Here is a 19,346-nt window from a genome sequence, read left to right on the forward strand (position 1 = left end):
ATCGGTCTTTGGATGAGATTAGGCCCATAACTGTAAAGAGGATTAGTTGACAAGTCAACGATGGTTTCTGCTCTGACACTAGCGTGGCGACCAATCACGGAAGGATTCTCGTCGCAATTGCTCTCGAGTCTCGACGTGATGTGCTGCTGGTTTTGGTTTTCCGGTCGTCGCGGGGCTGGCTGATGAGGTACTGAACTTTTTTTTTTCCTTTTTTTCAAAAAGAGATCAGCCAAAGTCACTCCAAATTTCCATTCCAATGCTACCTACAATCGACTTCGTAGACAAACTTATCGCTGCAACTTGAGATAGTGAGAAAAGAGCACAATTTTTTTTTTGAATAAGGATCATTATCCGGCCACACTAGTACAATGTACAACCAAGCACCAGCGTGAACTGGTTGGCCATCGCCAAATAAGCAGACGAAACTGATCGAGAAGGCTGCTACGAGCGCACGCAAATCTCAAGAAAATTACTCTAGCACATAGCAAGTGTTCATTACGAGATTACTCCGAGAACGACAACGGCAGGAGGCTACTTACAAAGATTTTTTTTCCCCGGAAGGAAGAATATGCACAGATCAAAAGAGAGCAGGAGCAGTAGTTAGCTGTCATCTTAAGTTATCTACATACTACTAGCGGTGTCCGAGAACACAAGAGTAAGAAGCAAATCCTTCGCCTCGATCGATCGGGGAACGGCACGCCTGCGTCTCTGCTTCGATCGTTCAGGAAGACCAGCAGCTGAGGCGCAGTGCCTCGTCGAATTTTTCTTCCAGCTCCTTGTTAGCCGCCGCCAACGACTTGACGCCCTCGCCGGCGTCGTGCTCGCGCACCGTCTTCCCCTCCTCCCGCACCGCCGGCGCCGCCTCCCGCCGCCGCTCGAACATTGGGAGCGACAGCGCGCTGCTCAAGCTGAGTCGACGAAAGGCGCCACCCGAGGTGACCTCCTCCTTGCGCGGCGGCGGCGCCTCCGCCGGCTGGTGGAGCTGGTGGTAGCTCAGGAACAGCATCGACGCGCTCGGCGCCATCTCGCCTGCCCTGCCTGGCTGCTTTAATCGGGAAAGAAGATGCCTGCGAAACGAACACGGATCGGTTTGTGCTCGGACTGGTCGCGGTAACGAGTTGTTGCTGGCTGGGAGCGGGGCAATTTATAGACGCCGGATTGCGTGCGTGGGTGCCTATCGGATACGGTGGGTGTGGGCCAGCCAGCGGGCGGTGTGCCGGGGTTTTGGGGGGAAACCTGTGGGCTATATCTGGCTGGTTCTCTTTCTCTGGGACGCTTTCGGAGACGGGCTGGAAACGAAACGGGAGCCAGCGGCTCGTGTGGGATACGTGCCAACCCGTGGGAGGAGACCGGGTGCGCAGGCGCCAGTTTTGCTGCGGTCACGAAGGGAAAAGGATATGGCCGACGAAATCATCTTGGAGTTGGACCATGTGACGGGGGAATCTAACCTAATTTTTTTGGCAAAACTGAAATCTAATCTAACCTACTACTCCCTCCGTTCTAAATTATAAGACATCCCAAGAATCTTGGAGAGTCAAAACAATTTCAAGTTTGATTAAAATTATAGAAATAACTATAAAGATTTATGATATCAAATTGATGTACTATGAAAATAGAACTAATAAAAAATCTAATGGTACTTAATTTATATAATAAATATCATTATTTTATTATGTAAATTTGATCAAATATAAAAAACTTTGACTCTTTAAAATTATTGGAATGTCTTATAATTTGAAACGGAGGGAGTCCTTAGTAGACTAGTAATGCTTACTGGTATAAAATTGAGTGAGCAAGCAACAGTACAAAATATTGCTAGTCATCACTATGAATATAAATATGCTATCCACTACGTAGTCCTGAACTGGGGCTGCTGCCGGCGTTGGGAATCCTTGTGCCGGCGCGTGCCGGCACATGACGCCGTGGTGCTGGGCGCAGAGCGATGGCAACTATTTCTGGGTGCCACGCGGACACGCGGTCAGGGGTGGGGCTCGCGCCCCGCCGTGGGTCGGCTTCTGGGCTTCAGGCACGCAGCGGGTGCGGGACCGAGGCAGGCGCGTTGCCCGCAGGCCACTGGAGCACACCATGATTGGGCAGGGGCAAGCTGCGAGCGAGCACGAGCAGGGGCGCGCCGCCCCGTGGGATGTAAGCGCCGGCGTGTGCCGAGGCCCCGGGCCCACGGCGATACAGCTGAAGTGCTGAACTGAACCAAACATGAAACCTCACCTCCAACTGAAGTACCACGGTCAGAGATGAAAATTTGCGAGCTGCGTGTCTAGGACCAAGCCCGTGTTTAGTTACAAAATTCAAAATTCAAATTTTTTTTTCTACCACCTGCCTGCATGGAGACTTAAATCTAGACGAAATAAAAAACGCATTGCGACTGCTGTCTGTAAATGGCGAGACGAATCTAATGAACCTAATTAGGCTGTAATCAGACGCTAAATTGCTACAATAATGTTACAGTAAACAATCTCTAATGACATATTAATTAGGCTCATTAAATTCGTCTCGCGATTTACAAACAGATTCTGTAATTATTTTTGTGATTAGTCTATGTTTAGTACTTCAAATATAGAAAAATGCATTTTCAAAAATTTTACGAAACGCAACTAAACACCCAAGATGATTTTGTACTTGAGGTGGCCAGAGAATGCCTCTGCATTGTGTGCACCTCAGACTGAACTAGCAGATGGCGCCGAATTCTTGTGTCCCGTGCCGTGATTAAAAAAACGCATTCAGGAAACAGAATCAGTATGGCATGGGTCAGGAGCAAGAGCAACGCTAGCAAAGCAAAGAAACGCGAACTTGCAACCGCCAATCCAAGAAAATAACAAATAGCAAGCAAGTAATCTGCAGCGCCAAATTTCAATCAGGTTAGATCGTGCGATTCCGAACTCTGTATGATTAGCAAAATTCCACAACGAACCAATTACATCCATCGCTAATCTACAAATAAATAATCATATGCTTCTGCCTATATGTATATATACTATTGCTCCAACCAAAATATTCAGCGCAGCTTGCAACACTACACTACAAACTCCCGTGCTGCACACAATAACCCATGCACGCCAGTTGTATATGTTTATAAGAATGTACATGACTAGTAAGATATTGAGCATACAAATTAGTGGCTATATCAGTTCTGAAATCTTCTAGCTCTTTGTCTCTAACACCTATTGCTTCTGCAGCCATATCACATAGGAAACATCCAACCACCACAGGTCCACAGCTTGTAACTTGCAGCAAGACAAGAATGTACAAAACCCAGTGCTTCCAAGCCACTTGGAACTGCACTATATGAATGCCACTTGGAGAAGTGGCCTCCAGCTTCAAAATGTAGCTCACGCCGAATCCAGCATTCAACTGGGAAACTCCTGAGGCAACTGCTGCTCATGATAGCCTCAGGAACTATCCGGAGTTCAGTGGCACCAGTGCCACACGTTGAGGTCACCGGAATTATAGCGGGAAATGGATGGGGTTAAGTACAGTATCCAGTTCCCAGTCACAAAACAACTATGTAAGTTTACACGTACAGGTACAAGTTAAACATTGAAACCATACATCAATTCAACTTTCAATTTTAAGGGGAAAAACATGGCCAAGTGAAAGCATCTGCCATGAAATCTGAAATTTCTTCCAGTGGATATGTCCTTCCAGTTCAACTTCCAGAAGTCCATCTCCTCTTGCGTGCTGGCCGCTCTGGCTTCACTTCCATATCAGCAGCAGCACATTCATTTTGGGGAAGCTGCACTTCATTATCCACCTTTTTGCTTTGTGGTGCATCCTTCTCGCCAGGCATGGGAAGTTTGAAACGCTCACTTCGTCTCTTGAGCCTCTCAACTGTGTCTAGATGCCGGTCACGCTCTTCAGCCATCTTATCAGAAGTCTGCCCAGTATCAACACTGCTCTTGATATCTGAATTACCAACTGCAGCAGAAACTTCAGATTTACCTAACTCATCGGCAGTGGGGGCTTGAACATCAGCTTTGATGTCAGGAAATGTCTGTGTACTATCATCATCTATATTACTATATTCTATCTCCTTGTGGCTCGTCCATCGCTCCAACTTAGAGCGACCCCTTCTAGAATCCTCATTATTTTCATCATCTGATATGGCCTCTTCTTCCACTTGATTCACCAATGAATTATCTGGTTGAGGATTCTGACTCTTCTTGGACGAGGCTGCATGACCTCTACTGTTCTCTTGCTCATTCGTCTCTTTTGCTTCAACCTATACAGAGTTATATTTTCATAACTGTTGAGCGGCAAATATGACCAAAAGAGGATTAAAAAAAAAGTATATAGCAAAATTAGCAAATTTAATTCATAAGAATCTAGTGCTCATTAATTATAACAGTCATGCTTCATGGTTTTTATTCAGTACACATTTGGTGACCACAGACTAAAATAACTTGGCCGTTGGGGGGAAGACCGCCCTCACGGTATTTGTTTGGAAGAAGGAACCTCAGCCTTCAACCAGCCGAGGAACCCCCTGAACCCTTACAGTGCAAACCCTAGGGCCACTCCATAACATGGTCAGACACACCGTTCAGGCATTCACTGGGCTGGAGACGCCATCACGGTATTTTATGGGTTGCCAGCGAAGGAGGTCTTTAAACCATCCCTTAAATTTGCTCACTCGGGGAGTCAAATCCAGGCACTGGAAGTGGTACTCAAGTGTCACAATGTCACAACCACTAGGCTAAGAATTCTTTAGATTTGTCCACAGATATAATCCCAATGAATACACACATGGATCAGGCCCACTACTGACCAGAAAAGGACTGTTGCAATAAATACAACAAATTCAGTGCTATGAAGGGAAACTTCAAATGAATCTTAAATATGTGATATGCATGTATACTTAAGAAATCCTGGAATGATTTATAATAAAACAGCAGATGATGATGAGCATAGTCTACACTTAACAGATATGCGATAAAGACATGCATGTTATTCAGTTTGAACAGAAGTATTAGTGGTTCAGTCAATAAATGGATGCATCCATCTTCTGCCTTTGCAACAAATTAAACTGCATGACAAACAAATATGGGAATAGATAAAGCAAGGCACCATTCAACATGTTTGTTTATATTGCCTGATAGAAAAAAATGGGGAAAACTAATGTTCCAAAAATTATACCAGCAAACAATAGAACCCATAGGTTTAGTGTGGGTGTGGTTTGACCCCACAGGGGTAAAGATCTTCACTCAGCCACTAAAAAATATTAGATAATAATGTACATCTCTCTCCAGTCTCCACTCATAAGTCTCACACAATGTTGATCCACATGGATACAGTCCCACTCCCAAGGTGACTCTTTCGTCATGATGGTCACTTCTACTAGAAGCATGGATATTGGTTTATTTCTCTGTCGTGCTTAATTAGTCCCTATTTTTTCCATTTTCTGGGTGAAGTGCAAAAATACTCCTTCCAAATTATGTCTAATCTTCTGCACCTTACCTGATTCATCAGTATCCAGAATCCTACAAGTTCCATAAGTCCATAACAAAGAAGCAAAAAATTGAAGCATGCAGTGCACCAAAGTTATTTTGTGAAGCCTAATGCAATGTTTTCAAATCGCGCGACTAATCGCGATTAATCACGATTAATCGACCTTATCGGTCCAGCGTGCTCGACTAGGCTCCACGACTCGATCAGGAACCCTGATCGACCGGTCGACCGACTAATCGGCGACTAGAAGCGATTAATCATCCGACTAGGCGTGATCTCGACTAGGTTTGTGTAGCTGGTTTGCTTGTGGGCTGGACTGGAGAGTGAGAGGCCCAAGCCCACTTGGTTAGAAACAAAACTGGAGGGGCACGACCGCGTCTAGGGTTGTCGGCAGCCACTCGTCTCGACAGGGAGGCGGCTCCCGCGACCTCCCGCTGCTCGCCAACGGGGAGCTCCACCCCGCGTTGTCGTTCCCTCACCTTCTAGCTCAGATCAGCCGGACAATCCAATGCGCCTCCCTCTGCTCTCGCCACTCATCCAATTCCCTAGCACAAAGCCTCAAAGCTCAGCGCGTATTAATTGATTTTCTTGAGCACAGATTGCTTCCGGCCGTCGAACCCTCCTCTCCAGGCCGCTGTCCGGCCCCTCATCTCCTGGCCTTCGCGACCTCCTTCCCTCCTTTCCCTCCGGCGAGCTCCCTTCTTCCCTCTGTTCTCTCCGGTGAGCTACCCCGACTGGCGACCTCCTTCTGCCGGCGCGCGAGCGTGAGCACGGGTGACTGGTCCGCCAAGCTCCAGATAAGCAAGGAGCAATAAGAGATAGAGATAGAAAAAATCCTAGTAAGTTTTCAAAAATTGTCTCCTTCCTTTCCTTTGTCCTTCTTTGTTGAAGCTAATGAATATTATAAGCGTGTGTGTGTGTGTGTGTGTGTGTGTGTGGATCCTAAATGTCCTGGACGACTAGTGGACGACTAGGGTCGATCAGACCCGACTAATCGACCCTAGTCGACGACTAATCACGATTAGTCGTCTGGTCCACCCATTGTTCGATCAGACGATTAGTCGATTTAAAAACATTGGCCTAATGATGATTATATTTTTTTTCTTATTGACGCTAGCCTTGGAAGGTGTAACTCCTAGAGAGCCCTAGAAATTGCAGTTTAGTTTAGGGTTGTATAACTAACATAGAAATCTACTAATTTGATGCATAAAGGAACATAATATAGATGATCTACCAGGGCACCATGCTAGCTCAAATGTGGAAGAGTTAAGCTTTAATCCTGCCGCTAAAACAAATGTTCAAACAGAATGCAACTATTAGGTTTGCATTCCTAAAAAAGAACTATGGTTGCTCATACCTTATTGAAGATGCCATCGGTGTACTGACTACAAAGTGGAATCAGAAGAGACATTCAGAGCTCACATGACAGCAGTTATCGCTTGTTTTACAGCAGCCAGGCTGGTTGATGACATTAGCATTCGGACATGATGCAACAGATGGATGCAATTCATATGTACACATCTTAATTTGTGAGATAGATCTTGGTGAAATAGAAGCATGCACACTCAAATCCAGAACTGTAACAAACAAGCACGAAAATGACTGGTCCGGCTTGGTGAGCTATATGCACATTTCTCAGTATTGTAACAGCTGTTACTTGATCTCAGAGTAGTGCACATATGATATCAATTTTCTTTTCAAGTGAGCATACTGGACGGATCCCTAAAAGGGCCCTACATAATTCTTTACTTTTTTTGCGGGAGTTCAATTTACTAGTGTATATATCACTTGCTTTAGGTGACCTTACCATTTGGTGGTTGTAAATGTATTGATATTCTGCTGTCCCCCCCCCCCTCCCCCCCCCCCCCCAATACAATATTAGTAACCTGAACAGGGTACAGCCAATTGATGGTACGGCAAGCTTATTTTACATGGGAGTCTTCAATGTTGGAAAATAAATGATGCATAAAATACATCATGGTACCCCATACCTACTAGGCTAATACTCCCTTCGCCATGAAATATAAGGTATTCTAGCAATTTTAAGACAAATTAAGGAGGTAAGCAAAACACTAACATGACCTTTACGAATCCATTCGGCTGTCAATTGGTGGATTTCAAAGACGGCTGGCTGATTGGGTGATGCATGGTTTAAAGGGAAACATTGCTTCTCATTAACTGGCAGCTATTAAAGGGGATGGTTAGAGCCAAAAAAAAAAAAGAAGGCATCTTTGCACGCCATTAACTTGGCGGAAGGGGAAAGTTTAGTGGAGAATTAATTGACGGATGTCCAAATACACCTAGAATACCTTATTTTTTGGGACAAATTTTGAATGCTCGGATACTTTATATTTCAGGTTGTAGGGAGTACTCTATCGGCATAGTGCTTCTTGAATTTAAATCAACATATAAAGTGTTACTATTTTGTTCTTAAAACTAAAAAATATCAGGAGGCAAAGCACGGGCACTGCAGTACTAATACAAATTATGCAATATATCCAAGTAATTAACTCATTAAGTGCGTTAACAAGAAAAAGGATCCTAGCGCAGTGGGAAATTTTACCTCTTTTTCAAAAAAGATAACCTATAGCTTTATGCAAACAATTTTATCACTGGCCAGATTGCTGAAAAACCACCGACTCATCAGCACTCACAGATTTATGTAAACAGTCATCATAAGCACTGTAGAATAAAACCCCTAAGTGCACATCAAGAATATATATGACCGGTATATACTTTTCACTTAACGACCATACACAGAAAATTCCAGTTTATCTAATTTATTTTTCATATTTCTTGTAAGTAGTAGGTGCATTACAGCCTGAATTTCTAATGGCTATGCATGTAGGAGCCATTTTCCAAATAATCTCATACCTTCCCGTTGCGATGGCTTTCATGGTCTTCACGTCTCCTTTTGCTCGATCTGTGAAGATCGTGCTCACCAGGCTCTGAACTTCTGCCCTTTCTTGTGCTCTCCCTATGCCTATCTCTACCCACGTGGCGTGCATCAGAACTGCCAGGTAGACGATTATTGTTTTGTTTTTCCTGCTTGGAGTTCCTCTCACTGTTTGAGTTGTCATCACGTGGATGTGCATCAGAACGCCCTTTATTCTGCATGCTATTTTCTTCCGCACCCTGACCTCTCCTTGAAGGTTCATTTTGCCTGGTACGCTCTTGTGTTTCTTTGCTTAATACCGAAGACCTCAGTTCATCCTTCTTCCTACCACCACTGACTAACTTATCATCCGTAACCCGACTACCCCGACCAGTTCCTCTTCCTTCTTCCCTCTGAAGGGTTGATGAATTTTCATGTTTGGGTCTCTGTCTGTCATCCCTCTCTCTCTGTCGCCAACTGTCATCTTTGTGTTTGGCATGATGGCGATCATCAGCCTTGTCCCGCATTCTACCACTGTCGTCTCTTCTTTTCTGATCTGCTCCGTCATCCCTCTCTCTTTTTCTTCTGTTATTATCATCCCTTGCTCTATAACCATGCACCATGTCTTCATTTTCAGGCTTCATTCTCCTCAAGTTCTCATCGTCCTTATTTCTCTTGATATGAGAATCATCCAAACTATCACGGCGATTCAAAACCACATCACCACGCTCTCTTTGTCGAGAGCCCCTCCAGTCACCATCATCCAAACGCTTACGCGAATGAAGATCTTCATCTCTATCATTCCTATCAGTGGGCCTCACCTTATTTCTATGCCTTGCACCAACTTCAGCATTGTACTCCAGCCTCAAATCTTCCTCTTTACCTCGTCTGCTGTGAACAATATCTTCTCTCCTAGGCCAAATTTCTGTCTCTCTTACCCTATCATAACTTCTACTCCGTATGTCAACCCGATCTCTGTTTGCATAAGACTGGTGGATATCTTCCCTGCCTCTGGGAGGCAAATGTGACCTTTCTACATCTGGTTTGCCATCTCGAGAAAACTCATCTTTTCGGTGAAGGTTGCGTTCTTCCACATCATGATGCCTTCTTACATCATTTACTTTCCTTGAATGCCTATCCTGAAGAACTTCTTCACCAGATTCAAGGCGTTTATGCTGATCTTTGCTGCTACCAGACCTCCCTTTACTATTTTCACTAGTCCTCAATTCATCAGGTTCACTGCTATTGTGTCCAGCTGGTTGCTCAACCATAGGTACAGGTTTCTGCTTTTTACCAAAGTGACCTAAGTTATCGTCCTCATTTGTGTCACTAGGTGGGTCTGAGGTAGCATCATCACCATCCACTTCAACACTATCAACCAATGCGAGCCTATCATCATCATCAAAGTGACCTTCTGTACTCAACTTATCTGCCACGTCATCAGCAGCAACAAGTGACCCTTCTGAGTCACCCTTAGTTTCTGGGACCTCAACAGGGTTCTCTCTCCGTGAATCATGGCATCTCTTTGAGGATGATTGACGAGGTATTCCTTCATTGGAGCTTTTAATTTCTCGGATAGAGTTCTGATCTAAGGACCTTCCTTTCAATGACCTTAAGACAAAATTTTGGGGACAAGCGTTAGAAATATACCTTAACAAATAAATGGTCAAAGGTACCAATGTAAATATTGTTTGAGAGACATTAAAATGAAGCAGTTCAAGTAAAATAAATTTGGATACATTTTTGTAGCATAAGTATGATGTCAGCTATGACCCAGCAAAATTCAAACCTAATATTCAAATTTTATGAGGGCAGACATATAAGACAATTTCCATTAGGAAGTAGATTAGAGTTTTGGACCACTTCAAATAGATTAGGGGAGTAAAATGAGCTGTAATTTTGTTCGGAGGGTCAAACACATAGAATGAATTGTTGGCAGTAAGATGTCTAGTTATTACTTGTCCCTACTTTTCATTGATTATAGGACATATAGCATCTAATGAAAGAACAGTTGTATTTACAGCAGAAAATCTTTGTTCTTAAATTTCATAGACACAAAATTTTGAAGGAGAAATTATGGTGCAAGTTCTTATGGAACAGCATATTTACTATGCTCCACCCCTGATTAAACACTGAAAACCAGGAAATTTACCATAATAAGTCTCTAGGTCACAAAAATACTGAACAATTCAGCAGGTTAGTTCAGACTCAAATTTTAGATTTTCAGTTGCCCAGAGCCCCAGACTAGTTCATTCTTTTGGCTTCAGATAAACTGTAGCTATCGCCACTGTCCCAGCTCGAAATTTTGCACCCAGTCCCTCCCTCCAAACAGCTCAGCAATGTTACAACAGGCAGCAAAGCTGATCATTGTGTTTAAATATAACACTGGATATAACACTGGCTCCCACATAGCACAAGGATCAACAAGTAAGAGGAACAGTACGTGCAATGACCTCTCATCAAGGAAATTTACACATATGGAATCACAAAAACATGAACTAAATAATGTATTATCCAGTGTGCATAGAAGTTCCAGTATGCCATACCTAGCTCCACAAGGAGATCCTCTTGTTTTGTAGCTGGGAGGAGACAGAGCATTGACATCCGTGTTCAACATATCACTTTCAGATGAAACTGGTAACTGCCTCTTATGTTCTGTTTTTATCCCTAAATTTGAGTTATGGCCAGAATTATCAATCTTATTTGATGGATAGGGCTTGTCCTCCTCATCATCATGGGCTCCTTTATTACTTCCTTGAGAATTCTTCTCATTTTGGTCCACTGTCTCATCATCCATTGAATCACGGCCCTGGCACACAATCTGGAAGGCAAGGAAATGTTAAGCGTGGATAATGAATATCTAGTCCAAACCCCCAACATGTTTCAGAACAGATGTAACATGGATCAGATCATAACAATTTACCTCAATAACAGAATCTGAATCGCGCATTCGATGTGGGCGTGAATCAGCAGATGGAATCCGATCTGAGTAAAGCATTTCAACTTGTATAGGTCTCCCTGTCATCTGAAAAGCAAACTCACATTACTGCATAATGTAGACAGGCTGGAACAGAAAAATGAACAAAAATAAACTGTATGTGTGTGCTAAACTTCAAATATTAACACCGGACACACGTTCAAGGGTAGAAAAGGCTATGGAATATCTATTGTTTTGTAGATCAAGCCCACACGTACTAGTAGTTAAACAGGAAAAGACTCACAGATGAATGGCTGTTAATGACATAAATTCATGTTTGCTCTGTTACATAACTATAAAAACAAAGCACTGGATTGATTGTATGGAACACAATACAGACAACAGATATACCAATTCTTGGAAGTGATGATCTATCATACACGCATAAACCATAATATATCAAGCAATATTTAAAAGAAAACATGAATCAGACATAAAATGTTCCAGAGGTGGAGGGAAACTCAATACCACTGGAGTCCGAATGTTTGCAGGACCCCTTCCTTGAGCACTGAAATCTGTATGCCCATTATTCGTTTTATTGCGATTATCAACAGATATGTCTGGATGACCAGTAGCCGCAGCTAGCTCTGGTGGCAAATCTGGATCATAATCCTGGATGCAAATCAATAAAACATTATTCATCATCACTGCAGATAGAACAGGATATTATTTTGCATGATAGGACTATCATTACCTGTTCTGAGCGGCCACTTTCGTACACCCGTATTCTAGATTGCATTGTGGACTCTATGCGCAGTTGGTCCTGATGATATAAAATTTTATTGCTTAAATGAATGGATTTGGTAAACAAATATATGCACTGCCAAATGTAAGAAATGGACTCACCAGCTGCTTGCAAAAGTCTTTCCACTTCTCTTCATCAAGGCCAAAGTTAAAGAAGTCTGAAATATCCGCACCAGGGTACTTCCATGGCTTCTCCTCAAATGCAGTATCCACGTCAATATCAAATATTGTCCTGTTCCAAATAATAATAAATCTTTGCTATAAATTAACAGTGAATGAGCACAGAACCATAATCAAAAAATAAATTATCTTTAGATGAAGAAAATAATGAATGAAGCTAAACTGGGATTGCTTCTGAACTCTTAATCTCATCCTAGAAACTAAGATGCAGGCATCCAACACGGTACTATTAGTGATTCTAAGTTTGAGAATCGAAAGTATTATCATAATCCAGTAAGCATATCCCCACCATTCAGTGCTCACTGGTAAGAATGTTCAATGGATTTATCTACTATCAAATGTGAACGAAAATATTGTACATGATTGCTTAAATATTATTCAAGATATAGCTGCTTCTTAACAGCAGGGAAGGTGATTTTTTTTTAAAAAAAAATCATATAACAGTTGTGAAAATTTTGTTGTGTGCAGAAAGAAGCTTAGGTAACTGGGTAAATATGATGCATTTATTCTCCTTTCTCTATAGTCCCATGTTCTCAAACATCTGCGTGACTCGAGGTTGGTAACTTATACCAAAAAAAAAAGCAAAATGCAAGTTGCCAAAAGTTTTCAGAATCGATTGCGATGACCTGAATATGGTTCGAGAAGAAATAAAAAACCTTTTAGATTGGTATTTTCAGGAAACAGGCAGAGTACTGCCAGAAAGCTGGTCTTTCTGGGGGTTTTGTAATCAATTGCTCGATTTTGAATCCACAACTGAAATAAAAACTAATTGGTTTTCCTTTTTTTGTACAGTGAGGGAAGCACATTTTGGGAAAAGGAAGCCGTGAATATATACAATAAGATTTTCCCAGACTCTCTTCCAACTTACCGATGTTTCACAAACTCTAAAAAATCATGGCCATAATCAATACCAATGTGTTTGGAACGGATATAGCACAGTATGTTCTGAACTAACATAATATGAGTGGGAAATCTACAAACTCTGATAAGAAATAAAGTCTCCACTTCAAGAAATCTTGTCATGTGCACTATGTTCTAATAAATAAACACAAATTCATGTATTGCTCATTTTATCAAAAATGTCATTATGTTAGACCTGGTTGATCACAGACAAAGAGGTAAATCATCTGCCCCATGCCCACATGAAAATATAAAGCTTTCAGGATCAGGCATTCGTTCCGTTTGAAATTATAAGGCTTAATTCGTTGAGGACAAACCTTTGACCAACAATTACTCTATTGTAGGACACAATTTTTGGGACACAAAGCTGATGCCCTTATATTCATATTTAAATATACTTTCTTATGAGTATACTTTTGCATCACATAAATGAATATTAATAGAGTAACTATTGGTCAAAGCCTTGTCCTCACAAAACTAAATACGCCTTATAATTTCAAAATGGAGGTAATATTTCTACTAGTTTTCCCACCACAAAAAATACTGTTCATGTGACCTGGCTTTCAAACAACCACCATTAGGTTTTATGGATGAATTAGCCCAAGTCCACAAATGTTAATACAAGAAACTTCCCACCCAAAATAGTTCCAGCCTGTCACCTTCCATCTTAATGGAATATCATCTTTATATAAACTAATGCCACTCTCCATGGGGTTCTTTGACATAAAAGAACTGACACTACTATGTAGTATCATATAAATACGATAGGTGTCCAATGTAGTCATTATGAACTGTATACACCCTATGCTAATCTGTACAGGATGTTCTTATATTGCAGCTCATGGAAGACTTGGTTCCAACATCAAGTTATAACCTCAACCGTCCACTTGGATGTACAAACATCACACAAGTGTTTATAGCTGCCTATTATGGACTTAAGCCACACAATAAAAAGATAGCAACTGCTAGAGAATTATGATTAAAGATGGGATAACCAGTAAGACATTTGCAAGGGCAGAAAAACTGAAAATAAATGGGTACGCTGTATTCTGAAGTATATTTATCGCTGCTATCAGTTAACTCACTTGTGAGGAGGAAGTGTGAAATCTAGTCCACCACCAAAACCACGCCCTGAACCACCACCCCATGGAGGAATTCCATAGCCTGAATGGAAGTTTTTATTCATGCCCCGACCACCAGCAGGCCTCCAATCACCTCTTCCACGACCAGAGAAAGGGCCTGAAGGCCCAGGAGGACGGAACTGGCCAGCACCACCAGGAGCCCCACCAATTGAAGCTCCAGGAGCGCCGGGGCGTACATACTGCAATATGAAGAAAGAATCAACAAGGCAAACATAAAATAACTATCAAAAAGTACAACCATAAAGCCTTTTAGTCACAAGCAAGTTAGGATAAGCTAACTTTCAAAAAAAATACAGCCAGGAAAGTGGGAGAACAGTTATTGGCATTAATCAACTGAAAGAACATGACAAAATTGCTAGTTCATTTAAAAGAAACAAACTTTAACTGCTATATCGATATTAAACTGACTTCTGTTCACATACAGCAGTTTGTTTTTTACAGTGTAAGAGATATTGTAGTTTCAAGAAACGTTGCTTGAAAATAAGGATTCTGAGTTTCTGACTGTTATATCATCCAATATTACACACCCATTTTGTAGAAATCAACATTTTCTTCCAAAAAAAATGAAGTTCATGCAAATTGTCTTAAGACAAATCAAAACCACAAAATTAAGACATTATTCATACATGCCTAAACCATAAACTGGTTTTACCATATTTGAGCTCAATATGAGCATGAATGGTCATGCAACAATCCATGCGGAAAAAAAAAACCCTCCAGTGATAAAGTGTTGACGATAGATTAGCATTAAGCCTAACATTTCAGCTCCTTGGGACAAAGGCTACACCAGCTTGTATATACAAGCCTACAAGGTATAACCTCCCTTGAACGAACTGAAGGTCTAAGAGGCTCAGTATGGTTATCATGCTATCACCAGTTCTTCTAGCCTCTAGGTAAGCAGGGCCATATTTCTGTTGGTAGTGAGGAAAAGGAAACATATCCATCAGCAGAAAATCGTCATTTTTTGCTTTTGAGGTCAACACTAACTACTAACTCAGCTATCAAATTCTAAACCTGCAGCCAGGGAGACTAGAGCACATACAGCACCATAACTTTGAGTAGCCAAAGAGCTAGGGTTTTTAGGACACTGCTGAAGCTTTGAATTAATGGCAGCTTGGCAAACATGGAGATGCACTTTGAGCCTGACGATATCAACTACTCTGTGCCCCTATTGACAGGACAGCGATGGTATTAGTGAACTGGAAATGCTGCACACCTCTGTACAAGTGAAATAGTGGCATCATTCTTCCAAAACGGACAGCTTTGTAGTTTGTACAGATCACATCTGCATACGTAGATTGAAATTCGATTACTGACTTCCGACTTAGTACCAATCAGCCTCAATATTACCATCATGATAGCTAGTCCAACATGGAGATCACCCGTTCCAAGGGCAGAGCGTTTGAAGATGCTATATGGAAGCATCAAATAGAAAATGCAAGATCATTGGATTGTTGCCTTCTTCTCTTCCTTTATATGCTAATAGTGCATTTACAGTTACATTGTGGAATGGTAAGCAAAGGATTGTAAAAGAAACTAAAGTTGACAAGAAATTTCCACAAAGTAACGCAGTACAACATAAAGTATAGTGAGTTGCAACCAGGTTTGCGCCGTCTCCCTCTGCAGGGGTGGCCAGAGCGCATCGTACGCCTTCTGGGCCCAAGTAACTGACCTTGAACATGGAATGGTGCTGCGGATGGAACCCTGGGCCGCCGCCACTGTACCCGATCCTCCCGCCGGGGGCCGCCACCGCCTTACCAGGCTCACCGCCATCTTTCCGCTCCCCCTCCACCCCTGCCGCTGCTGGGTCCTCTCCCCAATCCTGCTCCTCCATCCCGGGGATGTGAGGTCCGTCAGCGACGATGACGAGGTCCTCGCCGTCCTCATCATCGCCTTCGTCCTCCCCAAGCCCCCGGCGACCGTCAGTCTCGTTGAGCACGATCTGGATGTCGTCCTCGCTATCGCTGTCCCAATCCTCGCTGCCGGCCGCACCAGCTGCCGCCGACGACGAGAGCCCGGGGATGGCCGGCCCGGAGTCGCCCACACCGCCCCCCATGAGCGGATCGAGGTCGTCCGCGGCGGGGGGCGGCTTCGAAGGGGCAGCAGCTTCATGCTTGGCGGGCGGCGCGGGCGCGCCTCCATCGTCGTCCTCGTCGGCCCAGTCACCGGTCGGGTCGACCCCGGGTATGGGGTCGCCCCCTCCTAGGAGCCAGTCATCGTCGTCTTCCGCCGGCGCCGCCGCCGCCGCCACGGGGGTAGGATTAGGGTTTGGAGGCGGGCGGGATAGGGTTTCGTCAGGAGCAGGGTTGGATGGTGCGGAGGTGGAGGCGGGGGTCTGCGTGGGGATGAGGATGTCGGTGTAGAGGTCGCCGAACTCGTCGTCGTCCTCCATCGCGGCGCTGTGGCGGGATCCGGAGAGGTGGGGTGGAAGGCGGCGGCGGCGGGATGCGGGAGGAGGAGGACGAGTCGTCGAGTTCGCTTCGGAGTTGGCCTAAGGCTGTGCACAATGGTGCACTGGAACCGACCCCGTACCCAAATATAGAGGGTGGGATGATCCGGTACCCGCTCCAGCGGTACCTGGTATCCGACCCTGCATATTTGGGGGTCGCCCGATCGCCCTGCACACACAGACCCAGGGCCCTCCATTGTCTCTCTCCCCGTCTCTCGTCTCTCTCTCCGTCTCTCTCCGCCCCCGGCGGCTACTGCCCGCGCTGCTGCTGAAGTTCCGGCCGAGCAAAGTGAATATTCCATGTGTATGTAAAAAAAAAGCAAAGGCTACTGGTATGGTGATAGTGAAAGCAGCATGCCTGCATGTAACGATGATGCAAAGCGGCAATGCCTTCTGCGTGTAATTAATAAAATAGGCAATTGTAAATTTGATTCTTATCTTAATTAATTATTTTTCAAAAAATATATTATACACTCTAGACTATCATTGGTATTCCTGTTTAGATTTTGATTAATTACAAGTTATTTTAGTTTTTAGGGGGGAGAGGTAATTAGAGGGGAATAGGTAGTTGGAGTTAGTTGGAGAGGGAAATATAAAATATTGGATGATGGGGTATAGGGGTTGTGGTATGGAGTGTATTGTTGGAGAGGATTTTGATATGTAGTGCGGAATCTGTTTAGAGGGAGGAGAATATTCCTTTTAGGGGTGGATTTTAGAGGGTAATATTGGAGACAGTCTTAGAAGGCTCTTTGGCGCAGTGATTTTTCTTCCTCCTCCCCATCGAACTCCGTCAAACAGAGTGTTTAGGACACTAGAACGTTATTACTGCCATGGAAGTACAGTAAAAGATACCAGCCATGAGTACCGAAGGTCAGATACGGGGAACTTGGAAATAGTTTTGGAAGAGTTTTGAAAATTTCAGAAAAAATGAAACTCCATGCATATTCGAGATGATTCTTTTGGACCCCTTCATAACCGTAAGTTTTAATATGATGAAAAGGGTATTTTTTATCGAAAAACTTTCACTTGGATCAACTTTAACACTAGCTTTATGCATGCTTGTAAATCGTAAGAAGTATTTTGATGGAAAGAACCTTTTTATTAGCTTTTACTCATGGCCGATAATCAGTGAAAATATATGCATTTCTATCTAGGGTTGATTCGTAGCAATTGAAATATTGAAGAGAAATGATTTGTTAAAGCCACTTTTAAGGCTTTTTGTAGTAGGATGAACGCCAAAGCTCCCTCAATTTAAATTTTATAAAGCATGTATGCTTTCGAGTATTTGGGGGGCAGACCTAGAGTTGAATCGAGGGGTGTGCATTGTCCATGGTTCTACTGTTAGCTCTCTAATTTATAAGTTGAAAATTTGATAATTAGCATTGAGTTTTTATTTCAGCGTGGGTGCACAGGCACCCACCGGAGAATATGTAGCTCCGCCCCTGCAAGTATTCTAGCTTTGTTTTTCTAACAAACAATTAATTGAATAATACATAACTTCATAGTCAAGCCTATTTATCATGTGATTATAATTTGGTTGTAATGGTAAACATAAAAGAACTAGTTGGTGTTGGATATAAAACATATCTGATATGAGAAAGGGCAAGGGATAAGTTATTACATGGTGATTTGATCGTATTTTGAAAAGTTTTGGGTGTAAATCAACACAATATTTTGTATAAAGGGTTAGATGAACAAAGTGAATTGTCCATGATAGTAAAATAGACTTCTTTTTTATTATCTCTAAGGGCGTTGAAGGCAAAATTAGTCACAGGACACTGTTGAAAGATGTCTTTTGCTCCAAACCATTAAAAAAGAGTGTCTTTGTCATATGACATTATAAAACTGTGTCTATTTGTCGGGAGACACTACAGCTCATAAAGTAATATTTTTACTCAAATCGATCACACAATACTTAAATATGGACAATTGTACCCCTAGGCCTGTGTATCTATGACGTGCGTTCCTGTAGGCTCTTCTTGCTGAGGCACAACGTAAGACTATGCCGCACACAAAATGGAGAGGGCATGCCAATGGAGATCAGGGAAGAGAAATTAGGGAAGAGTACGAGAGGAATCGAGAGAAACGAAAGCGAAACCGAAATCGAGGGAGACAAGTAAAAGAGAGCGACAGCAGTAGTGGTGGCACTCATAGCAGCTACCTCGAAGCACATTACCCGCCGGCCCGCCACCGTTCCTCGCCTCCGCAGTCCGCACCACAGCTACATGCCTGCATCTCCCTGCGTGCTACCCTGCTGGTGCTAGCTCGCTAACTGGAGTCGGAATCAGGTTTAAGTTCGGCCGATTTGGCCGCATGAGTGCTGCCGTCGGGAGGCGCCTCCATATTGTTGCTGTGGCCGCAGGGAGAGGATGACATGGGAGCTGCACATCGGGGAAGGAACATCGCAATGGGCCCCTGCCACGCGCGGCCGTCGTCGGGGAGGGGCTGCGCGCTGGGAGGAATCGGCGCCGTCTGCTGCAATTCGCGAGCGGAGGAAATAATTCTTTGCATAGTTTCTGGAGAAAAAGAAAATGGTCTGGGGAGAAGATAAGGCAGCAGGGGCAAATTAGTCATTTCCCGTAGCTCTTCAATTAAATTGAATAGAATAATGCAGGTAGT

The 19,346-nt window shown here is 43.3% G+C and overlaps 2 protein-coding genes across 2 annotated transcripts; both read right to left on the reverse strand.

Annotated features, from left to right (window-relative positions):
• Window positions 1-460: 460 nt before the first annotated feature.
• Window positions 461-1,125, reverse strand: LOC120649919. Its single transcript, XM_039926846.1, has one exon. The coding sequence runs from the start codon at window positions 1,022-1,024 to the stop codon at window positions 722-724; it is 303 nt and encodes a 100-aa protein (XP_039782780.1). The 5' UTR covers window positions 1,025-1,125; the 3' UTR covers window positions 461-721.
• A 1,764-nt stretch (window positions 1,126-2,889) lies between these two features.
• LOC120649920 (FIP1[V]-like protein) lies at window positions 2,890-16,795 on the reverse strand. The gene is made up of 9 exons (XM_039926847.1): window positions 15,951-16,795; window positions 14,222-14,457; window positions 12,159-12,288; window positions 12,007-12,075; window positions 11,781-11,924; window positions 11,259-11,360; window positions 10,882-11,156; window positions 8,335-9,946; window positions 2,890-4,237 (listed from the first exon to the last, which is right to left on the reverse strand). Exons 1-9 carry the CDS (start codon window positions 16,668-16,670, stop codon window positions 3,665-3,667), a joined length of 3,861 nt encoding a protein of 1,286 aa, XP_039782781.1. The 5' UTR covers window positions 16,671-16,795; the 3' UTR covers window positions 2,890-3,664.
• Between the last annotated feature and the right edge of the window lie 2,551 nt (window positions 16,796-19,346).

This window comes from Panicum virgatum, chromosome 9K (genome assembly GCF_016808335.1).
Source record: "Panicum virgatum strain AP13 chromosome 9K, P.virgatum_v5, whole genome shotgun sequence".
Taxonomy (NCBI): Eukaryota; Viridiplantae; Streptophyta; class Magnoliopsida; order Poales; family Poaceae; genus Panicum; species Panicum virgatum.